This window comes from Mchenga conophoros, linkage group LG4 (genome assembly GCF_057382185.1).
Source record: "Mchenga conophoros isolate Kocher_MC1m ecotype Shallow Benthic linkage group LG4, M_conophoros_male_GT1.1, whole genome shotgun sequence".
Lineage (NCBI taxonomy): Eukaryota > Metazoa > Chordata > Actinopteri > Cichliformes > Cichlidae > Mchenga > Mchenga conophoros.
Window position 1 is genome coordinate 30,835,247 of NC_140529.1, and position 24,492 is coordinate 30,859,738.

The window sequence follows — 24,492 nt, forward strand, 5'->3', positions numbered from 1 at the left end:
TTTTGCATTGAAGCGCTAGCATTCATTTGTCACAAAGGGTTTGAATAGGTTTTTAAGGTTCTTGTTTTCAGGCTTCTGTTGGATTGTACATAAAACCTCTCTGAGTAAGAACATTTCTCTAACAAAGACATGCCAAATGTTATTTATTTTCATTGTACCAGCCTACATCAACAACTCTCGCCCATAAACTGAACACAACAATGTCATTTTGATAGTACTTTTCTTTGATGTTACATTGCAGAATTGTTGGGGGAGTTTCTACTGTGTTATGAAGAAGGAAATTCAACCAACTATCTGTGAGGTCTGTCAACATGTGTGTTCTCCTTTTTCTGTCAGTGGAAAAGTTGCAGCCTACATCTGAGCCTCATCCAGAGTGAAATATTTTAATAATCTTATGATTATGGTGAGATTTTTAACATTACACATAACATATGCATGGTTGATTTAGAGTAGGAATCCTGCCAAGGTGGAAAGACACAAGATATCCTCCAGATTTCCTGAACTATGAATCACAAAGCTCTTAAACTGAAATTGAAAATGTGCCATCGTGTTAAATTTTATTCGTTTTAAGCAGGTCTCACTAAATAACCAGCATTTAAGTGGCCTTTAATGCTTAAGGAGGTCGAATTTGTAGGAGATCCCATGTGAATACATTCCTTTCTCTTGACTAGATACAGATTGTATTGCTACAAAGGGAACATAATTGAAATCAGTCAGAGAGTTATTGGGTGTGGTCCTTCCATCTGATCTCTTTTGTTCTCTTTTCAGCTGTAATTTACTAAAGAAACAAGATACTGTTTTTTCCATTCATAGAGAAAATAATAAAGAAACAGGTCATTGTGAAATCCCTTTCACTTCCTTCCCTTAATGTGTGCAGCACACAAGCACAACTAGACCCCAAACAAAGGCTTTTAAAACTGTCATATGTAGCCCACACATTTTTTTAATAAGCCAACAAAAAGCCAGAAGAGATTTCTGCTGATTTAAGATGATATCATGTTGAAATTTAGTTATTTTCTTTAGAATTTAAGAGATGTCAGTTCATCATTATTTAAGAAGAAACTGGACATTAATTTACACATCATTTGGTTCTTTATCCAATCATCTGCATCCAAAATGTAAACATTTATTGCACTTTTGCACTCTGTGAATTATTTGTACGTAAATAGGGCCATGGCACAACCCAGTATCAGCCATGCTTTAGCTGTCAGGCAGATGATCTCACATTTGAGTCTAGAATACTTTTACAGACAAGTTCATGGTTGACTCAATGACTTCAAGGTGCCCAGGTCTGTAAAACAAGCCCCGATTCCCTGAATGTTGCATACCAGTAAACTGCCCAAACGTCTGCTTTCATAGAACTGCTCACACTTGTTGATAATCAATTAATCAAGTGCATTTGATTAGCGACAGAACCTGCTTGCCAGTTGGTAGTTTTCTTCTCTTTTTTGCAGTTTTTCTTATCATTGTTATTTGGGATGAATTTGTTGGGACGTTTGGGAAAATTGCGGTACTGTTTAAACACACCTGAATGATCCAGATCAGCAAACAGCCAAACTTCTTCTTCTGAGTTGCTCACACTTGCTGATTATTGCTCAATCAAGTGCATTTGATTAACAGCCAAATCCCTGCTTGAAGGTTGGTATGAGGTGTGTGTGTGCTCATCTGCTGTGTTCCGTTTCCACCAAATGCGATGTGATGCTCGCCAAAGGACATTGTTCGACAAGTCTTCAGAAGCTACTTAAGCTGTTCTTCCATTAAAGACAAGAGCCTTTCTCTTGGCAACCCTTCCAAACAAGCCATACTTGTTCACTTTTCTAAATGTAATGTCATAAATTTTAAAATTTTGCATGCTAACTGAGGCTTGTAACATTTGGGATGTAGATATTAGGTTTTTACAATTTAGGACCTGACCTGTCTGACCTTGAGATGAATTTGCTGGGACTTCCAGTCAATTAACTGATGATCAGTTAATTGACTACATTTGATCAGGAGCTACCTATTGGCTGTCACCTAATGTCCTATTTCCCATTAAAGCAAAAAAAAAAAAAGGCTGCATCAAGTCCAACAAAAACTTTATTTATTTATTTTTAAATGACTTCATGTGAGATTTGGGGGAACTTGTGGATTTGGAGTTAAACACCTGTTGGGGAAGTTAGAAATATAGAGAAACAAACCAGCAGCTATAGGATTGACAGTACAGTATGTGCAACTGGAAGCTATTGTCTCCTTAATGTAGTCATTGTGTATAAGCAAATGCATTCACTTCAGTGGGAACCGTGCCCCAGGATCAGTTATGTAAATACATTCTGAACACAGAGAAAAGAACTTGCTTACAAAGTATAAGTGGATTATATTTGACAAAAAGTAAAATGCCAAACTTACTTAACAAATACCCCTTTTATTATTTTTGACCTAGCAGGTCATTTTCCCATCTTCATTTTTACTGATGAGGTACACATTCAGACTGAAGTAATGAAAGTCTAATTAAGTTGGGCAGAGCCCAGTGAAAAATGGGCCACTGTGACCATGTCTGTCTGAGATGTGGGAACTGAGGTCACACATGAAGAGGAGGGTTTTTTTCTCATGATAAATGACCAAGTGAAAATGAAAATAGTGAAGCACAAAAATAAAGAGGACAACAACAACAAAAAAGATCTTCACAATACTGTGGTTTGGTTAAGTAGGTTGCGCGAACAGAATTTTTAAAATGCAACTAACTGTGGTTACCCAAGGCCACATAGCTATGGTCTGTGAACACTTTCTGAGCTAGATGGCAAGCAAGTGGAATTTCTTCTGTCTATTGTGAAATTAGACTTTAGACTGATGAGACGAGACAAAGAGCAAATTAAATGCCACTGTGGATTTTACATTACATTGTTATAATTCTATTTCCTACAGTGTATGAGGGGCACTGACAGCTGATTTATTAAAAATAATAATAATAAAATAAGATTGCGCTCTAAAAACAGTGGCTGTGAAAGTCAAAACAATCTGTGCTTTAATCACAGACACCACAGTAGTTTGCTGCAATACGAGATAAGAAATAAGATCCACCAGAGGAGGCAGGATGGGGAGATCGATTACTCTGAGGTTTCCCATGATTCTGACTCTCTCCGGGGAGACCGAGCTCCTGCTCCAGCGCTGCGTGGGTCTCTTAACTGTCATTATCACCAATGGGAGCCACAATAGGTCAGGGAGATGAGATAACATTGTGAGCAGTGGAGCAGCAGGTGAGAGGCTCAACAGGGCATGATTAGGTATCCGGGTCCCAGGGTGTAGCATTGCCTGGGGCCTCGGGGGCCTCGGCCCCACCATCTGCCAGGGTGAATTCTTCTCACTGCACAGGAACTGCTCAATAATAGCACAAACTGTTGCTGAGGGGCGTTCCTTTGAGTTTCTCCTGTTACACTTCATAGGGAGAAGTGTTACACTTTACAGTGCAGGTCTTTATTTACCTTCTCAAAACACGAACTCAAAGAATTCAACAAAACAAAAGACTAAAACTTCTGGTATTTCTGTAGTAATTCTGTTATTTATGTAGTTTGTATTCATTAGCAATAGATGCCTGTTCGAGTACAAATGAATATACCTTCCATGAGGACACAAATCACCTGGTTTATCTGAAAATAGCACATGTTTAATATGTAATCCAGATTCTGCCTGATCAGGGCTCCAGTGTGAGGCCATCACTCAGCAGGAGCACACCCCGGGGCTGCTCTGATGACAGCCATGCTGGATGGTTCACACATGACCCAAAATTGCTGCTGCACACAACACCCTGTCCTGTGACCCGCCAGCACCAGCCGCCCTTTTGATCTGATGACATGGTGTAAAATTGGAGATGCCCACCGCAGTCACACATGCCAAACATGCAGTTTGTATGACAGGCAGGCATGGACGCCGAGAATATTGAATTAGTAGATGTCGTGTAAATCTGCAGTGTAGCTGCATGGCTCTCGACTTACCAGACAGACCAGGTGAGCAGTTATCAATCAGCGTTTTGTAACAGATACTCTTTGAAGTGTTCGAATTTTGCCCTTCAGCGAACGTTCACTCACATGCAAACAGGAATCATAAGGTTAATAAAAGCATGTTTTTACAAAAGCACCCACAAACTGATGAGTCTGCAAGTGAAGAGCAGCAGCCACATCTGCTAGATCACTTAAAATCAGTTAAGAAGCTCAAGGTGCTGCTGTAGATAACGGACACTGATAACTGTGACCAGAACCTTTAACCTTAAAGACATAGATCTTGACATGCCTATTAGCCACCATATCCACTTTCACTGGCTTTAACTGAAGGCCATCCAAACCCATATTTAATATATATGACTGCAGTGTGCAGCCTGACCACATGGCACTTTGTTTGTGGCCGAGAATCGTGTCATAATAATACGCCTTTGGACCCTTTTTGTCCGTTCAAAAATATAATGGAATGGCCAGATGTGGAGGGTGACCCCATGTTGACCTGTAGTGGAGTCTATAGTGTTTGTGTTGTGCACCCTAGCAGGCCGCCACAGGGAAGTGGTGGGTTTAATGGTTCTGTATTATATTGCAGTAGAAGAAAAAAGTCTGTAGCAATATAATACATTTATCCCTCATAGGGTAGACTTAAATTTAGAGGTGATTTTTTGAGATTCAGGAAACAAGCTTACCTTTGTGTTGAGCAGTCTGTTATTTTGTCTGTAGTACAGACCACAGAGTGAAAGACTTTATCTGTTAAAGCCCAGGCTACTCTGTATTACACAAAACAGTCTCTGCATCTGCTCAGTCCATCAGGTCTGATGCCGTTAACAGCCTCCAAACAGCCCATGATCAGGCTCCAGCTTCGGTGACTTTGCAACCTCCTGCTGGCTCACCAGAAGGGCTCTGTTTTGATTGTTTGATTACCCTCACTGGGATGACCCTTAAAGTTAACATCCCTACCATTAGGTACACAAGTAAGCATGGCTGCAAGCATGCTCCATGACTCTGGGTAAACATGTTGGCAGACTGGAGGAATGTGAAGTGACCTGGCTGTGTGTCCACTGTCATGGCCAGAAAATATATAGATAACAATGTTTAAAGAGTACTATTGAACAGAAGAACATGTTGCAATACTGCTGTTTGCAGATATTAGCGTGCTGAGACCCCTTTTATATGAGTGTGCTAAAAAAAAATAGGCTTTTTACAGAATACATTTGTTTCATATGCACAGAGGGCCCGAGTAAGCCACCAGTGATGGATGCTCTACTAAATTCCACTCTACACAGAATCTATCTTCACTTTTTGTGATGCCTCCAAATGGAAACTTGAAATTAGTTTAGCAGAAGCGTGACTGGTTTCTCCATCTCAAAGCTGAGCCCTGAATTGCAGGGCTTGTGTTTCAAGAAGTGAGGATGAAAATGCAAATCAATACAGGTTTTTTTTGTTGCTGTTTTTGAATTCAGCAATCAGACTTGCGTGGAAGAAAATACACAGAACAATGGCACAAAGAAATGTATGTCTGCATCTTGTGCGTCAGAAGTTTTGAAAACTCTTTAGCTTAAATGATTAGCACAGTTTATCTTAGCTTTCTGGATCTATGCACAACAACAGCAACATCGCCAGGCTTATCTACCCGTACATATCCATCACAGTTTTGACAGTCAGTTTTGGTTTATTATGGTTGCTCAGACTTCTTAAGGGATCAGACCTCTGCCCTCAGACAAACACTCCTTGGGAGCATGCTTGCACTCATGTGGGCTGGGGGTCCTTCAGGGCCATCATGCTCCCTGGGGTGTCTGCTTGTGAGAGAGCCTGTTATTCCGAGAACATCCTGCAAGCCCTCCCACCCTCCCGTAGTGTCGGCAATGAAGGAGAGAAAGAGCTGGGAAAGCCCCGGTACAGAGGACAATTTGTGGTTTGAAGCTGGGACACTGCTGTTTAGGTAAACACTGCAGCATGGGTGGAGAGCTACATTATTATTATTACAGCAAAAACAAAAGTAAAAACTGTAATTGAGGGAAATATTTGTTTTTCCATAGCAAAGCTTCAGAAGAACAGCTGCTCAGTCTGCTAATCATTAAATGACTTACATGGCTGAGCTCACATTAACCACTTTCTCCTTTTCACATCATCACCATATGTCCCACAATCACTAGAGCACTGAGAAAAAAGCATGTACTGTTAATAGTGACTCCTCTGTCACGGCACTCAGCTAGCAGACGGTAAAGGGGGTGGGGGGGCTGACTGATTCCCACACAGAAGAGCTGTCAGCTTCTCAAGCAGAAATAAGGACAAATGCAAATGAATCAGCTGAGAAGCACACTTGTTGTGTATTTCTCTGAATCTCAGACACACTGAGCATCTTTGGGCCTTAACAGTACAAAATAATGAGGTCATATTGTGGCTGCAGCATTATGCAAGTGTCATTTTCCATATCCAAGAGATATGATTTGAAAAAAATCAATGTAATGTATTTTATTTATTATCATTATTAATTCATGCATTAATTTTACATTTAATTACATTGTGGTTTGTTTTGATTTGTTTGTTTGTTTTTTAAGTATAACTAATACCATTATGTTTAATTGTACATACATACAGATTAAATTCAAACTGAATTTCTGTTATTGCTGCTGCCCACCTGCAGTACCTTAATGGCCCAACAGGAGGCCCTGAATCACACCTTTGGAATCACTGAAATAGACATTAATGTTATTCAACAGTAATCCAATATTATTTTATATATTATTATATAACTCTTCTTTCTGTGAGAGATGAAAATGCATATTTTATGCATATTCATAATTCATTTGTACTTTTCTTTGTTTTATTTTTTTTACCACTGTTGCCACTTTTACTTTGTTGTTTAGTTATTGTATTGTACTATTTTGTGAGATCAATAAAGTATATTCTATCTATTGTTTTCTTATTATTATTATATTTTATTATTAAAAATTATATTAACATAATTTTTATTTACAAAGCAAGTATTGTCATTTGTTTCATGAATGATTGCAATCGGACAAAATCTGGTGGCTAATCCATTTACCACATATGTTAGATTCAAGAGTAAATAGATTCAAACAGCTATCTGTTGCCCCCTGCTGGTGATAATAGGGAGATTGGTTAGGAACAGGTTGATGCATTTTGATTGCTTAAAAAATAATTATGAATACATGCTACAGCATGACCCAGTGTTTGAGTGAGACACTATGTGGGTTTTTTGTTTTTTGTGCACAAAACTAATTGTTTTTTTAGACTCTCAAGACTCTCAAGTGGAAAAGTGAGGTTGAAGAGGTCCATTTGCATCTTCCATCTCATTGGTCCAGTAGTCATTTCATAATCTCTTTTGTGCTTTTAGTGCCATGTCTAGCAACTGCATGGATTTAATGCTTTTTACAGGCTAATTAAAAAACATACTTATTAAGCTAAATGTTCCATCATTGCCAAGCTGCTTGAACTAGTCTTCAGTTAGGAAATAACTCTCTTTCAGCCTTAGGACATCCAAGTTATTGAAGGTAGAATTATTTACAATTTATCACTAAAAGCATTTGTAGGCTACTAGAAACACCTGCCAGCTGCAGTAATGTACCTTGTAGGGACAATCTATGGGATTTATTTTATTAAAACAGTAGAGCAGCCACCCTGAGAAAGACCAATAAAGCTGGTAAGTGAACTAAAGCACTGAATATAAAAATATAGATTCAACTTTATCTACTCAACTTCAAAAGCCTCACCTTGTTTGCATTATTTTGTCTACTAGTTTTGAGAAAAACAATGTACACTCTCTTTCATTTCTAAGGTTTAATTTATGAAGATGTAAAACATGTTTTCTGTAGCAGGGCTTACATGACCTCAAACTATAGTCCAGATGAACTACAAAACATATTACACCATGCGATTAATAATCTGACAACAATTTGAATCAAAATTCAAAAATTTCAATTCAAAATTCAAAAAAAATGTGTGTGAAAATCAAGTCCACCCTTATTGCTTACACGGGAAACAATAGGGAAAGCAGCAAGTGTGAGAACATCTATAAAAGAAAATGAAAGAACTTCTATTTTATATCCCTCTCTTGGCAGTTTGCTGCAGCATTCAGGTGTTAAAATAATGTTGAGGAGATAAATTGTTAACAATCTGGGAGCAATTGTTCCTCGGACTTGGGAACAATGCTCTTTAAATCTTGTAGAGCCAAACGTGAAGCCATCTGTTTGACCAATAAAGCCTGGTTCAAACCTGGTCATGCAACAGTATAATGATTCCAAGCACAGCAACAAACTTACAATAGTTGAAAAAGACAAGAATCAAGATGTTGTATTAGCAAAGTCCACACAATTAAAATGCTGTGCAGAGAAACCCTCACTAATGCAGTAAGAAAGTGAGCCCAAACTCATACCCAATAAAAAGACTGATAGTCTTTGTATGCAGTCACTACAGTTCATTGTGCTGTTTTTAAAGGTGAACAGTTTAGAAACACGCTGTTGAATCTTGATGTATTTTAACTCACTGCTTCTGCATTTTTCTTTTGTTTTTGTTCACTCACAGTATGTTATTTGTTGCTGCTCATCCAGGCTTGTATTTAAATAATTCTAGAACCAGAACTTTTGTGCCCTGATAAATTTTAGAATTGAAAGAGAGTGTACCTTATCATGACTGCAATTCCAGATTTTATAGACTTTTAGACCAGGAAGCAGAGTACCCAAAATTAAAATACTTAATTTTCATACAAGTACTTCATAAATGCATCAATAATATTGTTACAGTGACCATTAATACGTAGAGTGCCGTCTCTTTATTATGCTCAAACTACTGGAAATAAATCCACACAAAAATGTTTTATATTTCAGTCTGCTCCGGAAAATTTAACCAAGATTTTCTTTATTTCAAAATGAGACAAATTAGCCGACGGCAGACATCTCGTTCAAAGTCACATCTAAAACTTCTGGAACTGCTTCTTGGCTCCAGCGGCCTTTGTCACTTTGAGGACGTTAAATCTCACTGTCTTGCTGAGGGGTCGGCACTCCCCGACAGTCACAATGTCTCCAACTGTGACGTCTCTGCGGAAGACAAAACAAACAAAGAAAAAAAAAAAAAAAAAAAAAACAGTGCAAAGGGGAATTTAATATGGGTATGCATGTCCAAAAATAAGTTGACAGAAAATGTTGTCATACTGAAGCAAAGCTGCATCAGTTTTTGCCAAAGGCAGTGTCGTCAGAGCTTCCTGAGCTTGGAAGACCATCGTGAGAAAAAACATCATATGCAGCAAAATAAGAGGCTTTGAAGGAACACAGTTATTAACTAAAGGGTTATTTAACAAAACATAATGTGAGGTGCTATACCTAAAGCAAGGTGACAGATGGACCGAGAGGTTCTTGTGCCTCTTCTCAAAGCGGTTGTACTTGCGGATGTAATGCAGGTAGTCACGTCTGATGACAATGGTCCTCTGCATCTTCATTTTGGTCACCACACCTTCAGACAGACAATGGACAGCATTTTGTGTTATACCACTTTCTCTAGTCATAAAATGGCACTGGATAGATTTAGAAAACTGCTCTTAGAACTTTTGTCACTAGACTACATCAGTGTTGCCATTAGGCATTGTCGTCAGAACCCAAAGGGCTTGGAAGACCATCGTGAGATAAGCATCATTTGCAGGACAGTGACAAAAAAGGAAGACATGTGGTTTCTAGTAAATTACACTGTTCTGGTTTCATTTAAAATAAAGTTAAGTTTAGGACGTCTGTAAAAACACTTGTCTGTGCTACGAGACATTCAACTGACCAGAGAGAATACGGCCACGGATGGAAACATTTCCAGTGAAGGGGCATTTCTTGTCAATGTAGGTGCCTTCAATAGCCTGGAGAAAAAACAAACATGTTACTGTATATGAATAAGTGATAAGACTATCAAATCTAACATGAAATCATAATCACAAGTTTGCATCAGTGTTGCCAAAAGGCATTGTCGTCAGAACCTTGCAGGCTTGGAAGACCATCGTGAGAAAAACATCATCTGCAGCTTACAACCAAATAGTTTTAAATGTATTTAAACGTTTGAAAAATGCCTTGAAATGATTCATTTACCTCTCTTGGTGTTTTGAAGCCCAGCCCAACACTCTTGTGGTAGCGAGGAAGCTTTTCCTTGGTCTCCTTGCCACCATCTGTGATCAGAACACGCTTTTTGTTCTGGAAGATGGTAGGCTGCTTCTGATAGGATCTCTCGGTCTGGTCAGAAATACAGATCAGCGAGTTAAAGCTTTGAAATAGAAATCACATCACCTTCACCACGCATTTCTCTCACACGCCGCCGCTCGTTAGTCGACTTAAGACTTACTTCCTCTCACTAAACCTATGTTCACTTTTGGTTAATATGACATGCAGCCTAACAAGTTACAGAAGACGTGCCTAAAAGCTAAGACTTAACACGCACATCATGCAAAGAGTAGAAGCCGTATTAATAGGGAATGGTAAGTAATAGCACGCTAAGCTAACCAGGCTACCATTCCGGCTACTTGAGCGCTGCACGAGGGAGTACAGAGGAGCAAAAAATGTTGACTATAAGCGCGTAAATGTAGTTTGAAGTGACTCAGGAACAAATATAAGAACACTATAATGGCATATACTTAATTCTAGATGAGTAAAATGTTTATTAAAGTGTAAATATGTCGATTTAAAGTCACCACGCCGTTTTGCCGAACATACTTGTGCATCCGCCATCTTTGCCAGCCGAGTCGTAAAGAGGCCTGTGTATGCGCGCGACGGACGGAAGACACCGAGGTACGGGAAATGACGTTCATTTAGGCGAGGCTAAAAAAAGATTTAACAGACTTTTTTTGGACTAAAATTACAGAGTTATCGTACCACTTTACGTGCGGTAGGGGGCATTATAGTTTTTCCCTATTTCTGTTGCCTATAGTTCTATTTGTATATTTGTAAATTAAACTAGAGGGAGAAAAAGTGAGGGTGGCAAGTGCCGCCCACTGGTACGAACAAATAACTGTTATCACGTGATTGCACGGGAACCAGAAACGACCCAAACAGAAAAGAAGATGGCATCACATCCAGGAGGAGGCGATCAAGGTAGTAGCAGCTATCGTCAACAAATAAAATACATATATTTCGACTCTGACAGTGTCGGTGGGAGTCCGATAGACACAGATAATGTGGCGCTTTAACAGTTAACATTTAGTTTGCCGCTTTATTGCTTGCTAAGTGTATCGTTAACATGGATAGGGCTTAGCTTAGCAAAAGTAGCTAAACGTTAGCTTTTCGTTAGCACTGCGTTGTGTAGATGTTCGCGTTACAAAGAGTAAGCAAACGCGTTTGACCGAAAGCGAAACGTACACATTTGGAAACGGCATCCTTTTGACATTAAAAAAAAATGGCAAATTTCCTCAGTTACGACAGTGTTGAACGCGAATTAACTTAAATTAATACTATCAACTAAATAACTAACACCAGATTTGATGTATTGCCTTTGTATATGTTACGGACAAACAGGTGTCTAGAGTTGAGTTGAACAGGAGATATAAATAATTTACAAAAACAATAGTTTTAAAAACGTGTTTAAACTAATTGTTACGAAAAAAATACCTACGATGAAACTGAGAATTGACGTATAATTTTTCTGTCATCTAAAGTGATCTCATAATAATTTGGCGCAATGCTTATTTATCAGCATTTGAGTCATCTAATGAGTGTCTACCTTTGTCTTTCAGGGAATTCCGGAGATCAGATACTGGAAGTCGGAACTATTTTGTTACAGGAGTGAGTACACACTACACTCTTGGGTAGCAGTTATATGTGGAATATATCATTTTTGTGAAGGAAATCAACTTGATATAAGGGGTTAGGTGTAAGGAGTTTGAGTGCCTTTGTTGACTTGTTTCAGAAGGAAGAGCTGATCACCTACCAATTGCAAGGCTATTTGTTTGATCTTCTAGGTTGTATGTCAACATAAATAGTGAATCTCATGTTGACCTTGACACATCCGTCAGAGTGCTAGTGTCCTAACGTTGGGTTAAAAGTGCTTTGGCACAGAGAAAATATGTATCATATGTGAACGAGGTTTGTTGTAAGAAAACACATTCAACGCTCAAAGAGAGTAGTAAAGTGCTATATATAAGTAACAGTCCATTTTGAAAGTGCTAATGTGCCAAGGTCCAATGATGACAACCAGCTTAGGTAACCAGGTCATCTTAACCCCTTCACTTTGGTTTCTTGCTGTTGAACTAGAGAAAGTGTAAGATGGCTTGCTGTTGTGTATTTGTGCTGTATAGTTTCATCTATGAGCGAGTTCAGAGGCAAGGAGATGGCAATAAGGCAGTGACGAGAGAACAGCTTGGTGGAAGCCAGCTGACTGACCCAAAACATAAGAAGCTTGCTCAGTGCCTGCAGCAGATTGGAGACGAGCTGGATGGAAATGTAGAGCTCCAAAGGTTGGTAACTTGTCTGTGTGCCTCTTCAGGCAACTTTAAAGGCGTGGAGTATTATGATATGCAAGTTTGTTCAACTATAACTGTAATAACTTAATTATTTGCTTACCATTATTCAATCTTTTTCCCTAGAATGATAAATGACTCTTCGCTTTGTCCCACAAGAGAGGTTTTTATGAGAGTGGCCTATGAGATCTTTTCAGATGGAATATTTAACTGGGGCAGGGTGGTTGCACTGTTCTACTTTGCATGCCGACTCGTTATCAAAGTACGTGAAACTGCTATGTTTGGTATTTTAAAATTAATAAATAACAAAAGTAAGGCATGTATTATTGAATTAAAAAAATCTAAAGATCTTCTCTTTACACCTTTACAGGCTCTTGTAACTCAGATTCCGGATATTATCAGAACCATTATCAGTTGGACCATAGACTATCTCCGGGAACATGTGATCAACTGGATCAGGGAGCAAGGTGGCTGGGTAAGGAGCAAACTAATAAACCTAATTTATTAGCAATAATCTATGTGTCCATATTAAATTTCCTGTCTTTTCGGCATTTTTAGGAGGGTATTCGCTCCTACTTTGGCACACCAACATGGCAGACGGTCGGAGTTTTCTTGGCAGGAGTCCTTACCACTGTTCTTGTCATTCGCAAGATGTGAGGGGCAGCATGAAGAGCAGAGAGGAGAAAGACAGCAAGAATTACAATTGAGGGAAATGGCACAGGAGGAAGAAGAATGCAGAAAGAAATACACTCAACAGGAAGAACTTATCTCGAATTAATTGTTCTTCATTTCTGCCTCTTATTCATATGTAAGAATTGGGAGTTGGACTAATAGCGCTGTTGCACTCAAGATGCCTATGCCACTGGGGAAGCAAGCTGTGCAGGATTACGTGCACAAAATTGAAGGATGGGGAGAGGTTGTCAAGACTTGAACAAGGAATGCATTTTAATTAATTTATTTTTTACTTGGTACACAAGTCACTGCATTCTGTTTTCTACCTTAAATGATATTATGAGAAATGTTTTGATCAAATTAAGAGTTTCCCTTGTTTTGTTTAGTTTTTTGCTATTTTTTTTTCACAGAAATTGCCTTTCTGCTCTTCCCACTCTCTCCATCCTTTACATCATTGTCTGTATGCTAGCCAATCCACATTCTCATGTATTTGTGAGTGTTCACTGGTGTAAATCTGTAATGTTCTGCTGGCACTGAATGTGTAAGGTGGTCATATTCGATGGAGTTAAAGAGATATTTTTGCGGAAATATTTAGAAAACGGTATATACTAAGAGAACTCTGATAAAAGTTTGGGTTTAATTAACCCCCAGTTCATTTCTCTTCTTCCAGTAGGTGCAGCACCCAATTCTTCTATATAAAGTTATGTTTACGTTTAACATGAATCATCAGATGGTTAAAAAACAGTCAGATAATCTCTCTGAAAGGATAGTAAAAGAACTGCAATCTTGTGTAATATACAATCATATGGTGTTTGGGGGCATTTTGACCAGCATTCTGACCTTAACGTGACACTCAATAATTCTGTTACTTCTCGGTGTTCTTTTGGTCTACTGAAGGTTTGACGCTGCAGACACAGAAAGCAATGGATTGCTCACAGATTCTTACCTCACTTTACACATATTCAAAGTACTGTATTTTGTACGTGAGTTATTCAAAATGCGACTTTGTCTAAACAGCAAAAGTCTTTTTATACGTTCTTCTTGTTTGTCAGTGCCTTGGTGGTTTTTGTTTTCTTTTTTAACTCTGAAATCATTTTGATATTCTCAAGTTTTCACCTTTTCTATATCATATTTGTAAGAGTAAAATTTCCTTCAAGTCTCCCTTGAAATCTTTTTGCAGTGACTTTGTATGCTGTAATATTAAAAATAAATCTTTCAACTATTATCTGTAGCTGTGCTTTAATCACACACAGAATGTTGACTAGGGCTGCCACGATTAGTCGACTAGTCACGATTATGTCGACTATTAAAATCGTCGACGACTAATTTAATAGTCGACGCATCGTTTGAAGCTTTGTAAGATCACAAAGGACGCAGGAATGAGTAGTAGGATTTAAGAGTGTAATAACGGACTGAAACAGAAGATGGCAGCACTGCATGTACAAGGATGCCAGCTGCCGTTAAACCCCGAAGAAGAAGCTGTGTCCCAGAATTCATAGCGCAGCTGTCAACAATGGCGGCAGCTAGTTAGTTTTAACTTTACTCTTACGTTTAACATATTTTCAGGCGAGAATGTAGCTGTGTAAACCTCAAATATCTGCTCAGTTTATCAAGACACCACATATTTTCAAAAGCGCTCCGACGTTTTCGGAGACGTCTGTTACCCACTAGCTCGTTAGCTAGGCGGGGGCAAGGCTAACTAGAGCCGTGAGAACACCGGACTCCCGGCAAATCATTTTCAAACCCACCGCCGTCTTTCGCTACTCAGGTTAAACATATATATGAGTCACTTAGATAACTTAAAAATGTTATTGTTTGGCTTTCTTTAGTATTTTATTTGTTCCTGAGTAAATCGGTTTGGCTGAGATTAAAGTTATAGTTTTTTGCACAGCTAAAACTGTCAAGCAGACAGCTGATTATCAGAAGTGTGAGACTCTGGAGAATATACTCCGGTGTCCTGTTATATTTTAGAAAGCAAGGAGTTTATTAAACTTCACCGAAACAATCTGCAAATTTCATTAAAAATTAATAAACTACCATCTTGTCTTTATTTTTAGTTAGCACAAACACTTCAAGCTGTAAGCTAATGATAGTTATATAAGAGCAGATGCTGCCGGTGCAATAAGCAGTATGCTGTACATCCAATGGATGATGATCTGATTAGTCGACTAATCGCAAAAATAATCGGTGACTAGTCGACTATCAAAATAATCGTTTGTGGCAGCCCTAATGTTGACTATACTAAAAAGGCTTACAGCAGTATGATCTCATAAAATATGGCTCAGACTTTTTGCCATCAGTCACACCCCCTACTTTTTCTTACATCAGTAAATCAGCATACCAGCTATTCCTGTTTTCCTGTTCCTAGAAAATGCATATGTTGCTGGAAATGTAGAGACAAATAGAAACTTAGTCTCCCGAGAGGTGTTTGAACTTGTATAGATCAACACAAACAATGTGCTAGTTAGATTATACATTAGTGTCAATTTTTAATGCAAAGTAAGACGCCAGGAAGCACACTGATATTATTTAATGTCCAAGTTAAGACATCAACCTTTTCATTTTTATAAACATAACCCAAGGCTTAGTAATCCAAAGTATAGCCTTCAGATAATTTTGGAGAAATGGTGGATTATCAAACTGGTAAATAATCTTTAGATATTAATAATGTCTTCTCTGGCATTAGCCTTGCTCTGCACCAAAGTTTCTGATAAATATGTCATAGTCATCAGTCACCAGACTAAGGCCTTTCTTTTATCATTATTATTATTATTAATTAAAGGATATTGGATATAACCTTAAAAGGCTGAAAAGTAAAATGAGACCAACTTTATCCTAATAGGAAACCATTATATTTATTATAGTAATAGTAATAATATAATTAGTAACTATATAGCTGTAACTTCTAAATCATGTGAACTATCAATTTATAAGTATTACAAACTTGTTTTTTTTTATGAAATAAAAAGAGAGATCAAACTTTTTTCACAGACTTCACAGTTTTCTATTTATTGACTCAACATAAACATTGACACATGCAACATTACAAGACACAATGCTAAAAATCAATCCTCTTTTATATTTCATTTTATTTTTAATTTACGATATTTTAGGCAAAAGCAGTTTGTTAAAGTGGAGGCTCACAAATGTTTTATGGTCCCTCACACATCAACAAAAGCCAAAGACACTTGTTCGAAGCACAACATGAAATGATGAGCGGTTAATATGAAATTGCAGCTGGAATAAAGTAGCTGAGGGCTCTATCGAGTTTCCAGCATGCCATCTTTGATTCTCCATCTCCAAGAAGTGCTGAAGTCTGGAGCTGGAAAACAGCGGAGCTCCAGGCCGGACTCTTGTACCTCCTCATCGTGACCAATCTGCTGGCCGTGCTCAGTTTTCAGTGTGTAAACCCTCTCAGAGATCTAAATCAGACACAGATAAACGTCAAACTAGTATAATCTTCTATTTTTTCTACTTAAATGGACAAACAACATATACTTTTTGGATATAATAGTGTGGGATTCTGTGAGTATACCTCACCTGATCACTGATTCCAGTGGCAATATGGCCCACCTTCACCCGACGCATCTCTCTGATCCGGATTTTCTTATCACTAAAGTCTCTGATGCAGACATCCACCCCTGGACCAATCATAAAGCAGAGTGAGGCACATGACCAAAGAGAAAAAAAATTATATACAATTAGGTATCATATTAAACAGAAGAGCTTTTTATCTCACCTTCAAAACAGCAAGGTGGTGGCTGCTGTGTGTGACCCAGGAAATCCAAACTGAACACCTGCACATCTGGCTGGCTATTGTAGGAGAAGACACCGGAGCTGAGGTCGTCTCCTGGGCTCAGAGACCAGCGGCCAGAGTCCTGGAAAAAGGGGAACACAAACCAAACAGTAGGTCTATTATTTCTGCTGTTAACCAAAACAATAGGCCGCCAGAGAAGTTCTTTTAAAAACTGTTCGCCTAACAACATGTTTTCCCTGATATTTTGGCTTTATTTCTGCTCTGCATTTTGATTTACCTTTTTGTCCAATGGTTCCCAGTTCGAGTAAGGGTCACTGCTGAGGCAAGACAACAACTGCTCCTGCATCTCAGCAGAATGAAGCTGGGAGAGGCTGCTCAGATAGAAATCTGCAAACAAACGAAAAAACAAAAGCATACAGAGTTCAAGCATCTGCCATACTTAACACCTGAAATTAAATACAGCTTAAAGAAAACCTCACCTCCAACCAGCTTCCGTAGCTCAAGTTCAGGTACCGTGGTGATTTTGTTGTCCCTCTTGTGGCTCAGCTCCGAGATCAGCATTTGTGGTTCATGAGGCGAGCCTCGTTTCGATTTCTTAGAATCAGCGTCTGCCTCTTCCTCATCAGTCAGTTTCTTTGTCCTCCTCCCTGTTGTGATCAGCTTTTCCATGGACTCTTGGTGCATCTCTTCATCCTCAAAGTCAGCACTGCTGCTGATGAGTTGCATGGAGTCACTTGGTTTGTTGGTGTTAAGCAAGGGCTCTAAATAGGGACCCTTCACTGGGTTGGTGAGTCCTCCAACTGCAATCAAATCAATAAAAATTAAATGAACTTATGTACCTACGATAAACTGATTAAAAAATGTATAGCGGGTATTACTAAACTCAATGTGGTCAACTGATGGTCACTAAAAAGAGCATTCCATACCATATAAATGCAAAATAACAAACTCTCAATTGTCTGTAAACTCACTGCTGAAACCACCATCAAGCCAGATGCAGTGCAGATTTACCTTCTCTTAGAGCTCTGTCAGTTTTTTCTCTGAGGTCAGTTGCTGATGATCTCTTCAGTGGATCCTTCTGGAGTCCTGCTTTTATAACTTCAGCAGTGAGAGAGCCACAGTCAGGTGGGATCTCTCTCAGAGGCGGGGGCTCGTTAGCAATCTGTAAACCAATCAACCAAGGAAATTCAGTCAAGGCTTGATACGAGTACTCTAAAGAACAAACATCTGTCAATAAAGTATTCGAAGAATACCTTCAAGTAAAGGCGACAATTATAGTATCTTGTCCAAGGCTGACAACCATTGAGCATGTGCAGTAACATACAGCAGCTGCTCCACACATCTGCTTTAGCTCCGCGGGGTTCTCCTTTTATTATTTCAGGGGCCATGTGAGTCTCTGTGCCCTTCAGATCTGTAATCAAATACATTGAGAAAATTGTGAATTCGGACATGTAAGTGGAGAAATTGCACATCTTGCCAAATTACTCAGTGACAAAGTATTTACCTTTGGACCTACTGAGGCTCTGACCCTGATTGTCGAGCCTTTCGGCATGTCCAAAGTCACATAGGAAGGTGTCTCTACCATCGTCCGACAGCAACACGTTGTCGGCTGTGAGAAACAAGTAGAGTCAGTAATCCATTGCATTAATCTGTGTGCTGCTGTGTGATGTCAGTGGTGCTTGGTTGATTTCCATGACTTGTGCTGTGTAGTTTTTAGATGACATAATTAGAAACAGGGCAGCTGCTTAGACAAAACAGTCTAAGACAAAGGAGCCAAATGAATGGAAAATATGAAGTCACACAGGGACAGCTGCTGTGCTAAACTCTTTAATGTGGAATGGATGTGGAAACTAGTCACAAACCGTACGCAGATAAAGAAGAGATGTGGTATTATTGTCTAGCTTTTCCTGAGAAATTACAGACAGCAGATGGCGCTTGAGATACACCACAAAACATGTCTTGTCAGCTCTTAAGATATTCTCTGTCTTTTTTGCTCTTCCTCAATCTCAGTTTCTGTTCTGTTTTTGTGTTTCCTTTGTTCTTCTATATAACCCTTTCCACTTTATTTTCATCTTCTGTATTCTTTCTGTCCATTGTACTTTTTCTCCTCTTCTTCTCTTTCGAACTACTTCCTGCTCTTTGTCCCATCCCCCCCCTCACTCCGTTTTGTTCTCCCTTTCTCTCTCGCTCTCCTGATTTTGTGCACATGCGCCGTGTCTAGAGAACAGCAGTGAGTCACACTGTGGGAAATTCCCAGCCCGTCTTTTTCTCTGTGGTAATCTGGTTTCACAACCCAGGTGCTTGAAGATCAAATCTAGACTGTATCTATGACACTTGTGTTCCAAACAACAGCTGCGCATAGACACAAAATCCTCTGATGAGAACTAATTACAAATCTGACTTTCTCTCTGTCTTTTTTTCAACTTTCCACTACCACAACAAGTAAAAGTCAAGCTGACACATTTCTTAGTTTTACTGTTATTACTATTGTTCTCTAGCTGTTAATGTTCATAATGAAAGTGTTGTGAGGCAGTGCCAATATCGATATATTGTTACTTTTTTGGATTTAACATTTACATTCCATACTTTATCACTCGACAACATCACCAATATTTAGGAAGTCACAGGAACAGTCCCAGTCATTATTAATTTGTACATTATATAGAGATAAAAAGTGGATAAAACTTAACAACTTCACTTTGTGGATTTATTTGCTGTTGTAAATTGATTAAATTACACTAAATTTCTTATAAAAGCTCACTCTTAAGATACGTGTCATGTTCAGTCATAAAGTGGGCACACCAAACATCATAAATATGAGGCTAACATTCAAGTCATCTAAAATTTCAAAGGTATGGTATTTGTATAATATACCTTTAATATCGAGATGCACCACCCTTTTCTTCACTAAGTACTCCAACGCTGTTAAAACTTGAGAGTGGTAGTGGAGACTTAAATCCTCTGGCAGTCGACCACGTTCCACTATCAGCTGGCCCAAAGAGCCTGGAATAACACAAAATGTTAGAGCGGAACAAAGACTGCTGTCTTAGCAATATTTACCAACAGAGAGCATCTGATTAATCTTTTCCTCTGGGTTATGGCTTGTAAAGAAGCCAGCATTTAATGACAATGGAAAAATGTGTCAGGTATATCAATGTTTATCAGGAAGGGAGCTTGCGTCACACGTTTGGTGCAGTTTGGACAAACACTCTTTGAGTAAGGTCAACAGTCATTTCGAGCATCCCAGAAACACCCACTTCCGCATCTCAACACTAATCACATCCGTATTTTTCTGCACTTCAACTCAGTCGACTCAAGTTCCATGTACTGTACATGTTTGTGCACTTAATTGATTCCATCTGTTTCTTGAGTTTAAATGACAACAGGAGTAGTTAGTATCAACAACATACGCTGTGTGTGAAGGGAAGATAGTGGGATTGTTTACCAGCTTTGTGTTCCATCAGAAGGACGACATTAGGCCCCTCTCTAACCACTCCAAAGAGCTTCACCACATGAGGAGATCTGAGGGCACTCCACGCACCCACCTCCTCACTGTTGAACCTCTTCAGGGCAATCTTTAAGAAAAAGATGGAACGTAAAATACTAAGATTATGTACATACTTTTATACAAGACTGTTTTTATACAAATCGATATGCTGTAAATTACCTTTTTGGCAGCAAATTTGAACCCACTGTTCACATCTTCAGCACTGTGTACTTCACCATAGGAGCCTTCCTTGATGAAGTGCTGGAGGACATACTCTCTCCCTTCTTTGTATTCTGAGTCCACAGGCTGAATTTTCTGTCAGGAAGAGACAAACAGGTTAGTTTGGTTCAGCCACTTTTCAAATCAAAACATACCGAAGCAAGCAGACTGAAGCAAAGCAGAACTTACTTCATGATAAAAAATGAGTCCCTCATTGCTAACAGAGTCAGCTTCCGAGAACTCGTCTTCGTCTTCCCTAGTCTCCCTCTCCACTTCTTTGAAAAATGGCCCTGTGTAGCATGGATCCCCCTGACTGACAAGGCCTCTGAGCCCAGCAAGGGCCAGTGAGCAGTCTCCCACACTGCTAGGAGAGTCTGAGCTGCTGTTGTGCTCATATGACCGAACACTGGAGAGGTTACCCAAAACTGGCCAGTTCAAAGGGGAACAGCTTGAGCCTTTGTTGTAAACTTGTTGGCTGTAAAAAGAAGCCCTTCGGGCGTCTTCCTCTGAGCTTTCAAAGCTGCTACAGCAAGAGGTACTGAGATCGCTTCTCTCTTCAACAGAAGAGTCCCCCTACAAGAAGAAGAAGAAGAAAAAAAAAGTTCTTAGACAATATAGTGTTTACATCCTCCGATAAATTTGCTCTAGGCTTAAAAATTCAAGGCCGAAAGAGGCGGGGCTGTTGGAATTCAATGTTTCACTTCCACAATTTAGGAAGGGTAATGTTTACATGGGAACTTCTAGAGATTAGGACCCTATTGTTGAAGATGATTTAAATTCTTTTAACAGCACAGCATACTAAATATTAACACATTTTTGAATCCAGTTTCATAGTCAAGACTCAGAGAGATGTGAAGAGTAACCTCACCAGGATCGGGATCAGAGAACTTCCACTTTCTTGTTCAGGCACTCCAGAAGGCATTCGACGTCTCTGTCGCTGCTTGTCCTTCTTCTTCTGCTGCTTCTTCCTCTTCCCCTTACGTTTCTGTCTCCTATGGGTACTCTTTCTTGAGGAGAGTATTGATGTGCTTGCTTCCTGGATGGTGGCCATTGTTTGGCACGCCACATTGTTTTGGTCAGATGAAAGACTTCAAAAGAAATTTGAAGAAAGCAAAAGGAATTTAAGGCATGTTTACACAATTCAGCACAGACCCTTAAACAGAAATTTAATTTATAATGCGGAGAATGTCCCCAAGATTTTACCTGGTGGTTAAGCATTTAGGGAAGGCACGGAAGGAGCGGTCATAACAGGACGGGCTGAACTCTTGGGAGTCCTGGGTTTCACCTAAACGAGCACAGTGTTAATGTAAAATTGGCTCACAGGAAAGTTCATTGATGTGATACACTATAAAAATAAGATATATTTACATTCTGCCTGAGCAACAATGGTTGAGGTCTTGAACTGCATTTCTTCCACTTGTTCTGCAGTTCCATGTGTCAGGAGTTTAGTGAGTTTATCAGCAGACCACTTTTGCGTAAATCCCATTTTGCCATCCTTCCCCTCATCTTGCGCCTCCTCAGTCTCCTGCTCTGCATTGGAGCATGATGGATATGTCCCCTTCAGGTCAGCTTTTGGTGGTCCAGTGAAAGGCGCTGTTGAGTTGAAGAGCCTCTGTCTCACCGCCATGTTATCTTCTAAATCTGCAAGAGACACAAGCAGCTGATAAATAACGATCTTCCTTATCAACTGTCTCCTGCCTTTATGTTTTGTCTTTAATCTTAAATAAGAGTTAATCAATTTCGTTTTAGTTATAGATGCCAGGGTTGTTTGTGTGGCTATAACCAGAGAGTTAAAAGTAACTTTTTTAGTATTATTATTTAAATATTAATTAGTGAATTTGTCTTTGGTCGAGGGCAACATATTTGGCTCCTTTATAAACCGAGCTTTCGATTTTGATGAACACGTTACTTCAGAGCTCACAGTGCGTGATATTTATTCAGTTAGTCAGATGCTTGCTGCGACTCATCAAGAGTGACCTTTAGAAATGTTGTGAAGTTTGTATAAGCATAAACCATTTCTCCAAAATGTAACAAAGGACTTTTATCTGCTAATGTGAGCGTGGGAGTGAGGATACCTAAAAAGGGGAACAAATGGATTCTGAAAACTAAACACATCTCAGGTTAAAGGTTGCAATGCATTTTGCTGTTTGTTTTTGTTCATTTTTTCTTAATTTTTCATTCTTAGTATTTTTTCAGTTTGCATCTATGGCACACTTTGCAAATACTTTCCACGGTGCCATTTGCCTGCTGTAATCGAGCACAACAGAAAAGCTCATAAATCTGACTGAAGATTCGACTGAAAGGTTTACGATGGAAATATACACCCATGCATAAACGCAAAAATAATTTGATATGCTTCATTATGGCTCGTTTGAAGTTTAACATATTTTACTGCGCCACACATGGTTAGGAGCGCAGATGAACTGAAACTGTGAAATTTGAGGTGGGCAGATGAGACAGGAAATTAAACCCCGGCCTTGTTTTCACAGTTGCAAACTCTGTCGCTCAGTGCATGCAGTCTGTTTCAGTCAGAGGAAGTAACCTAGGCAATGCCTGGGCTGCACAGCCTGGGCTAATTTGAAATAAAGATTTGCATGGCTGCCTGTTCACACCTTAAAAGTTATCACCAGCACAACAGGTAGGACTGTAAAACCAACACAGGAAAACTACATGCAGTTTAAAAGGCACAAACTGAGAACTACATTTAGAGCACTACAGTTGCAATTAGTTGCATCAGTTTGTCCATTACACTAGCAGCTTATCACACAAAGATTAAGCCTAAATTCTTGACTAAAACAATCACATGCACACTACATGCTTTTGCTGCTGACAACACCAATAAAGTATAGATACAAGTAACAATACAGCAAAAAATAACATCAAAACATAATCAAAATTACGTTAAAGCTGTTTGAGTTTATTAATGATACTACCTTATACGCAGACTTCATGCACCGCAAGATTATCTAGAGCGAAGCAACTCAACTGTCACTTCCGTCTTAAGACGCTGCACCACCACACCCCAATGAATTTACGTGGAAAGGAAATAGAGAAAACCCCACTGCAACAAACAGGCACAAAAACAGACTCTGTATGTGTGAGCCGACGTAGCGGGCAGACATACCAATAGATGCCAGTCTGAACTGCATTCTCAAGTATTTGTTCTGAATAACCTGTCATCGACACGAACTAGGTGCTCCGTTTGCGTGCCTTCATGTTCGACTTTTCAGTAACGACTCGGCTCAGTCGCTGCCGCTTTGCTTTCTGCTCTCTTGATGCTGGCTTTCAGCCAACTGGGGGGAGGAGCTGGCTGACTATGACTTATGGGAAATGCATCTACACTTCCCCATATTCCCCCCTCCTTCTGCTCCCTCTAACAGGGCTGGTTTACTTGCTCTGCCCTCTTGAGTACTACCAATTAAAGGATCAGGTTTGCTTATGGGTATGGTGACAAACATAAAATGTGAACTATGAACTGTGATGCAAGTAGTGGTAATATCTAAACCCTTTCAATCTTTGCATACTATCAAGATACAGGGTTTTAATGAGGAATAAGTAAAGGATATGATTAGTACAGCACAGCACTGAATTCAAATTTGTTCAAAAAGCAAAAAATCAGTTAAAAAAGTTTCTTTAATGGGTGAAAAACAATTTCAATTCTGTGTGCACTTTAAACCAGGTAGTCTGATAATCACCTGGAATGGACAGTCAACTTTCTGTACACATTCACACCACTAAATGTGAAGGGATTTGTGGCCTTTCATTTGCTCTGATATTCTAATAAGTGCGTGCCCTGTAGCAAGCCAACATTCAAGAGCCCATCACATGTCATGTCACACGCCCACATTCTCCACTATATGTCCTGTTGTTAAAACAACAAAGAGTTTCTTTCTTTATGAAAATGTGGCAGTGTGAAAACTCACATTATGAGCATCTTCTTGCGAAA

General features: G+C 39.2%; 3 protein-coding genes and 3 non-coding genes across 7 annotated transcripts; 1 reads left to right on the top strand and 5 right to left on the bottom strand.

The window, feature by feature from the left end:
• Nucleotides 1-8,805: 8,805 nt before the first annotated feature.
• rps11 (ribosomal protein S11) lies at nucleotides 8,806-10,825 on the bottom strand. Its single transcript, XM_085271736.1, has 5 exons — nucleotides 10,673-10,825; nucleotides 10,055-10,195; nucleotides 9,753-9,828; nucleotides 9,311-9,440; nucleotides 8,806-9,028 (listed from the first exon to the last, which is right to left on the bottom strand). The coding sequence occupies exons 1-5, from the start codon at nucleotides 10,685-10,687 to the stop codon at nucleotides 8,905-8,907; spliced, it is 486 nt and encodes a 161-aa protein (XP_085127862.1). The 5' UTR covers nucleotides 10,688-10,825; the 3' UTR covers nucleotides 8,806-8,904.
• LOC146576454 (small nucleolar RNA SNORD35) lies at nucleotides 9,149-9,233 on the bottom strand. The gene has a single exon (XR_014892360.1). It is a non-coding gene; the product is annotated as a small nucleolar RNA SNORD35 (small nucleolar RNA).
• On the bottom strand, nucleotides 9,542-9,625 carry LOC146576455 (small nucleolar RNA SNORD35). The gene has a single exon (XR_014892361.1). It is a non-coding gene; the product is annotated as a small nucleolar RNA SNORD35 (small nucleolar RNA).
• On the bottom strand, nucleotides 9,905-9,988 carry LOC146576456 (small nucleolar RNA SNORD35). The gene has a single exon (XR_014892359.1). It is a non-coding gene; the product is annotated as a small nucleolar RNA SNORD35 (small nucleolar RNA).
• A 64-nt stretch (nucleotides 10,826-10,889) lies between the features above and the next one.
• LOC146576457 (apoptosis regulator BAX-like) lies at nucleotides 10,890-14,308 on the top strand. Of its 2 annotated transcripts, XM_085271735.1 has the most exons (6): nucleotides 10,890-11,050; nucleotides 11,689-11,737; nucleotides 12,250-12,408; nucleotides 12,538-12,673; nucleotides 12,782-12,886; nucleotides 12,970-14,308. In XM_085271735.1, the coding sequence occupies exons 1-6, from the start codon at nucleotides 11,020-11,022 to the stop codon at nucleotides 13,066-13,068; spliced, it is 579 nt and encodes a 192-aa protein (XP_085127861.1). In that variant the 5' UTR covers nucleotides 10,890-11,019; the 3' UTR covers nucleotides 13,069-14,308. The 2 variants fall into 2 exon arrangements, with proteins under 2 accessions (XP_085127861.1, XP_085127860.1); XM_085271734.1 differs by lacking the exon at nucleotides 10,890-11,050 and having other exon boundaries at nucleotides 11,634-11,737.
• Nucleotides 14,309-16,063: 1,755 nt separating this feature from the next.
• Nucleotides 16,064-23,820, bottom strand: map3k14a (mitogen-activated protein kinase kinase kinase 14a). Its single transcript, XM_085271738.1, has 16 exons — nucleotides 23,671-23,820; nucleotides 21,915-22,187; nucleotides 21,750-21,831; nucleotides 21,415-21,634; nucleotides 20,736-21,119; nucleotides 20,508-20,642; nucleotides 20,286-20,415; nucleotides 19,715-19,843; nucleotides 18,345-18,449; nucleotides 18,094-18,251; nucleotides 17,852-18,002; nucleotides 17,320-17,640; nucleotides 17,118-17,227; nucleotides 16,823-16,961; nucleotides 16,624-16,724; nucleotides 16,064-16,505 (listed from the first exon to the last, which is right to left on the bottom strand). The coding sequence occupies exons 1-16, from the start codon at nucleotides 23,693-23,695 to the stop codon at nucleotides 16,344-16,346; spliced, it is 2,625 nt and encodes an 874-aa protein (XP_085127864.1). The 5' UTR covers nucleotides 23,696-23,820; the 3' UTR covers nucleotides 16,064-16,343.
• Between the last annotated feature and the right edge of the window lie 672 nt (nucleotides 23,821-24,492).

Bases quoted from the DNA above. Each gene is read 5' to 3' on its own strand.
- rps11 (XM_085271736.1), bottom strand. The intron at 9,829-10,054 runs GTAAATGAATCA...TTTTTTCTCCAG, and splicing joins GCTTCAAAACACCAAGAGAG to GCTATTGAAGGCACCTACAT. The intron at 9,441-9,752 runs GTCAGTTGAATG...GTCTGTCTGAAG, and splicing joins CCGTGGCCGTATTCTCTCTG to GTGTGGTGACCAAAATGAAG.
- LOC146576457 (XM_085271734.1), top strand. From the start codon at position 11,634: ATGCTTATTTATCAGCATTTGAGTCATCTAATGAGTGTCTACCTTTGT. The intron at 11,738-12,249 runs GTGAGTACACAC...TGTGCTGTATAG, and splicing joins GGAACTATTTTGTTACAGGA to TTTCATCTATGAGCGAGTTC. The intron at 12,674-12,781 runs GTACGTGAAACT...ACACCTTTACAG, and splicing joins CATGCCGACTCGTTATCAAA to GCTCTTGTAACTCAGATTCC.
- map3k14a (XM_085271738.1), bottom strand. From the start codon at position 23,695: ATGCAGTTCAGACTGGCATCTATTG. The intron at 18,450-19,714 runs GTATATTATACA...TGTTTCTCACAG, and splicing joins GGTGCATCTCGATATTAAAG to CCGACAACGTGTTGCTGTCG. The intron at 16,506-16,623 runs GTGAGGTATACT...TGTCTGATTTAG, and splicing joins CCACTGGAATCAGTGATCAG to ATCTCTGAGAGGGTTTACAC.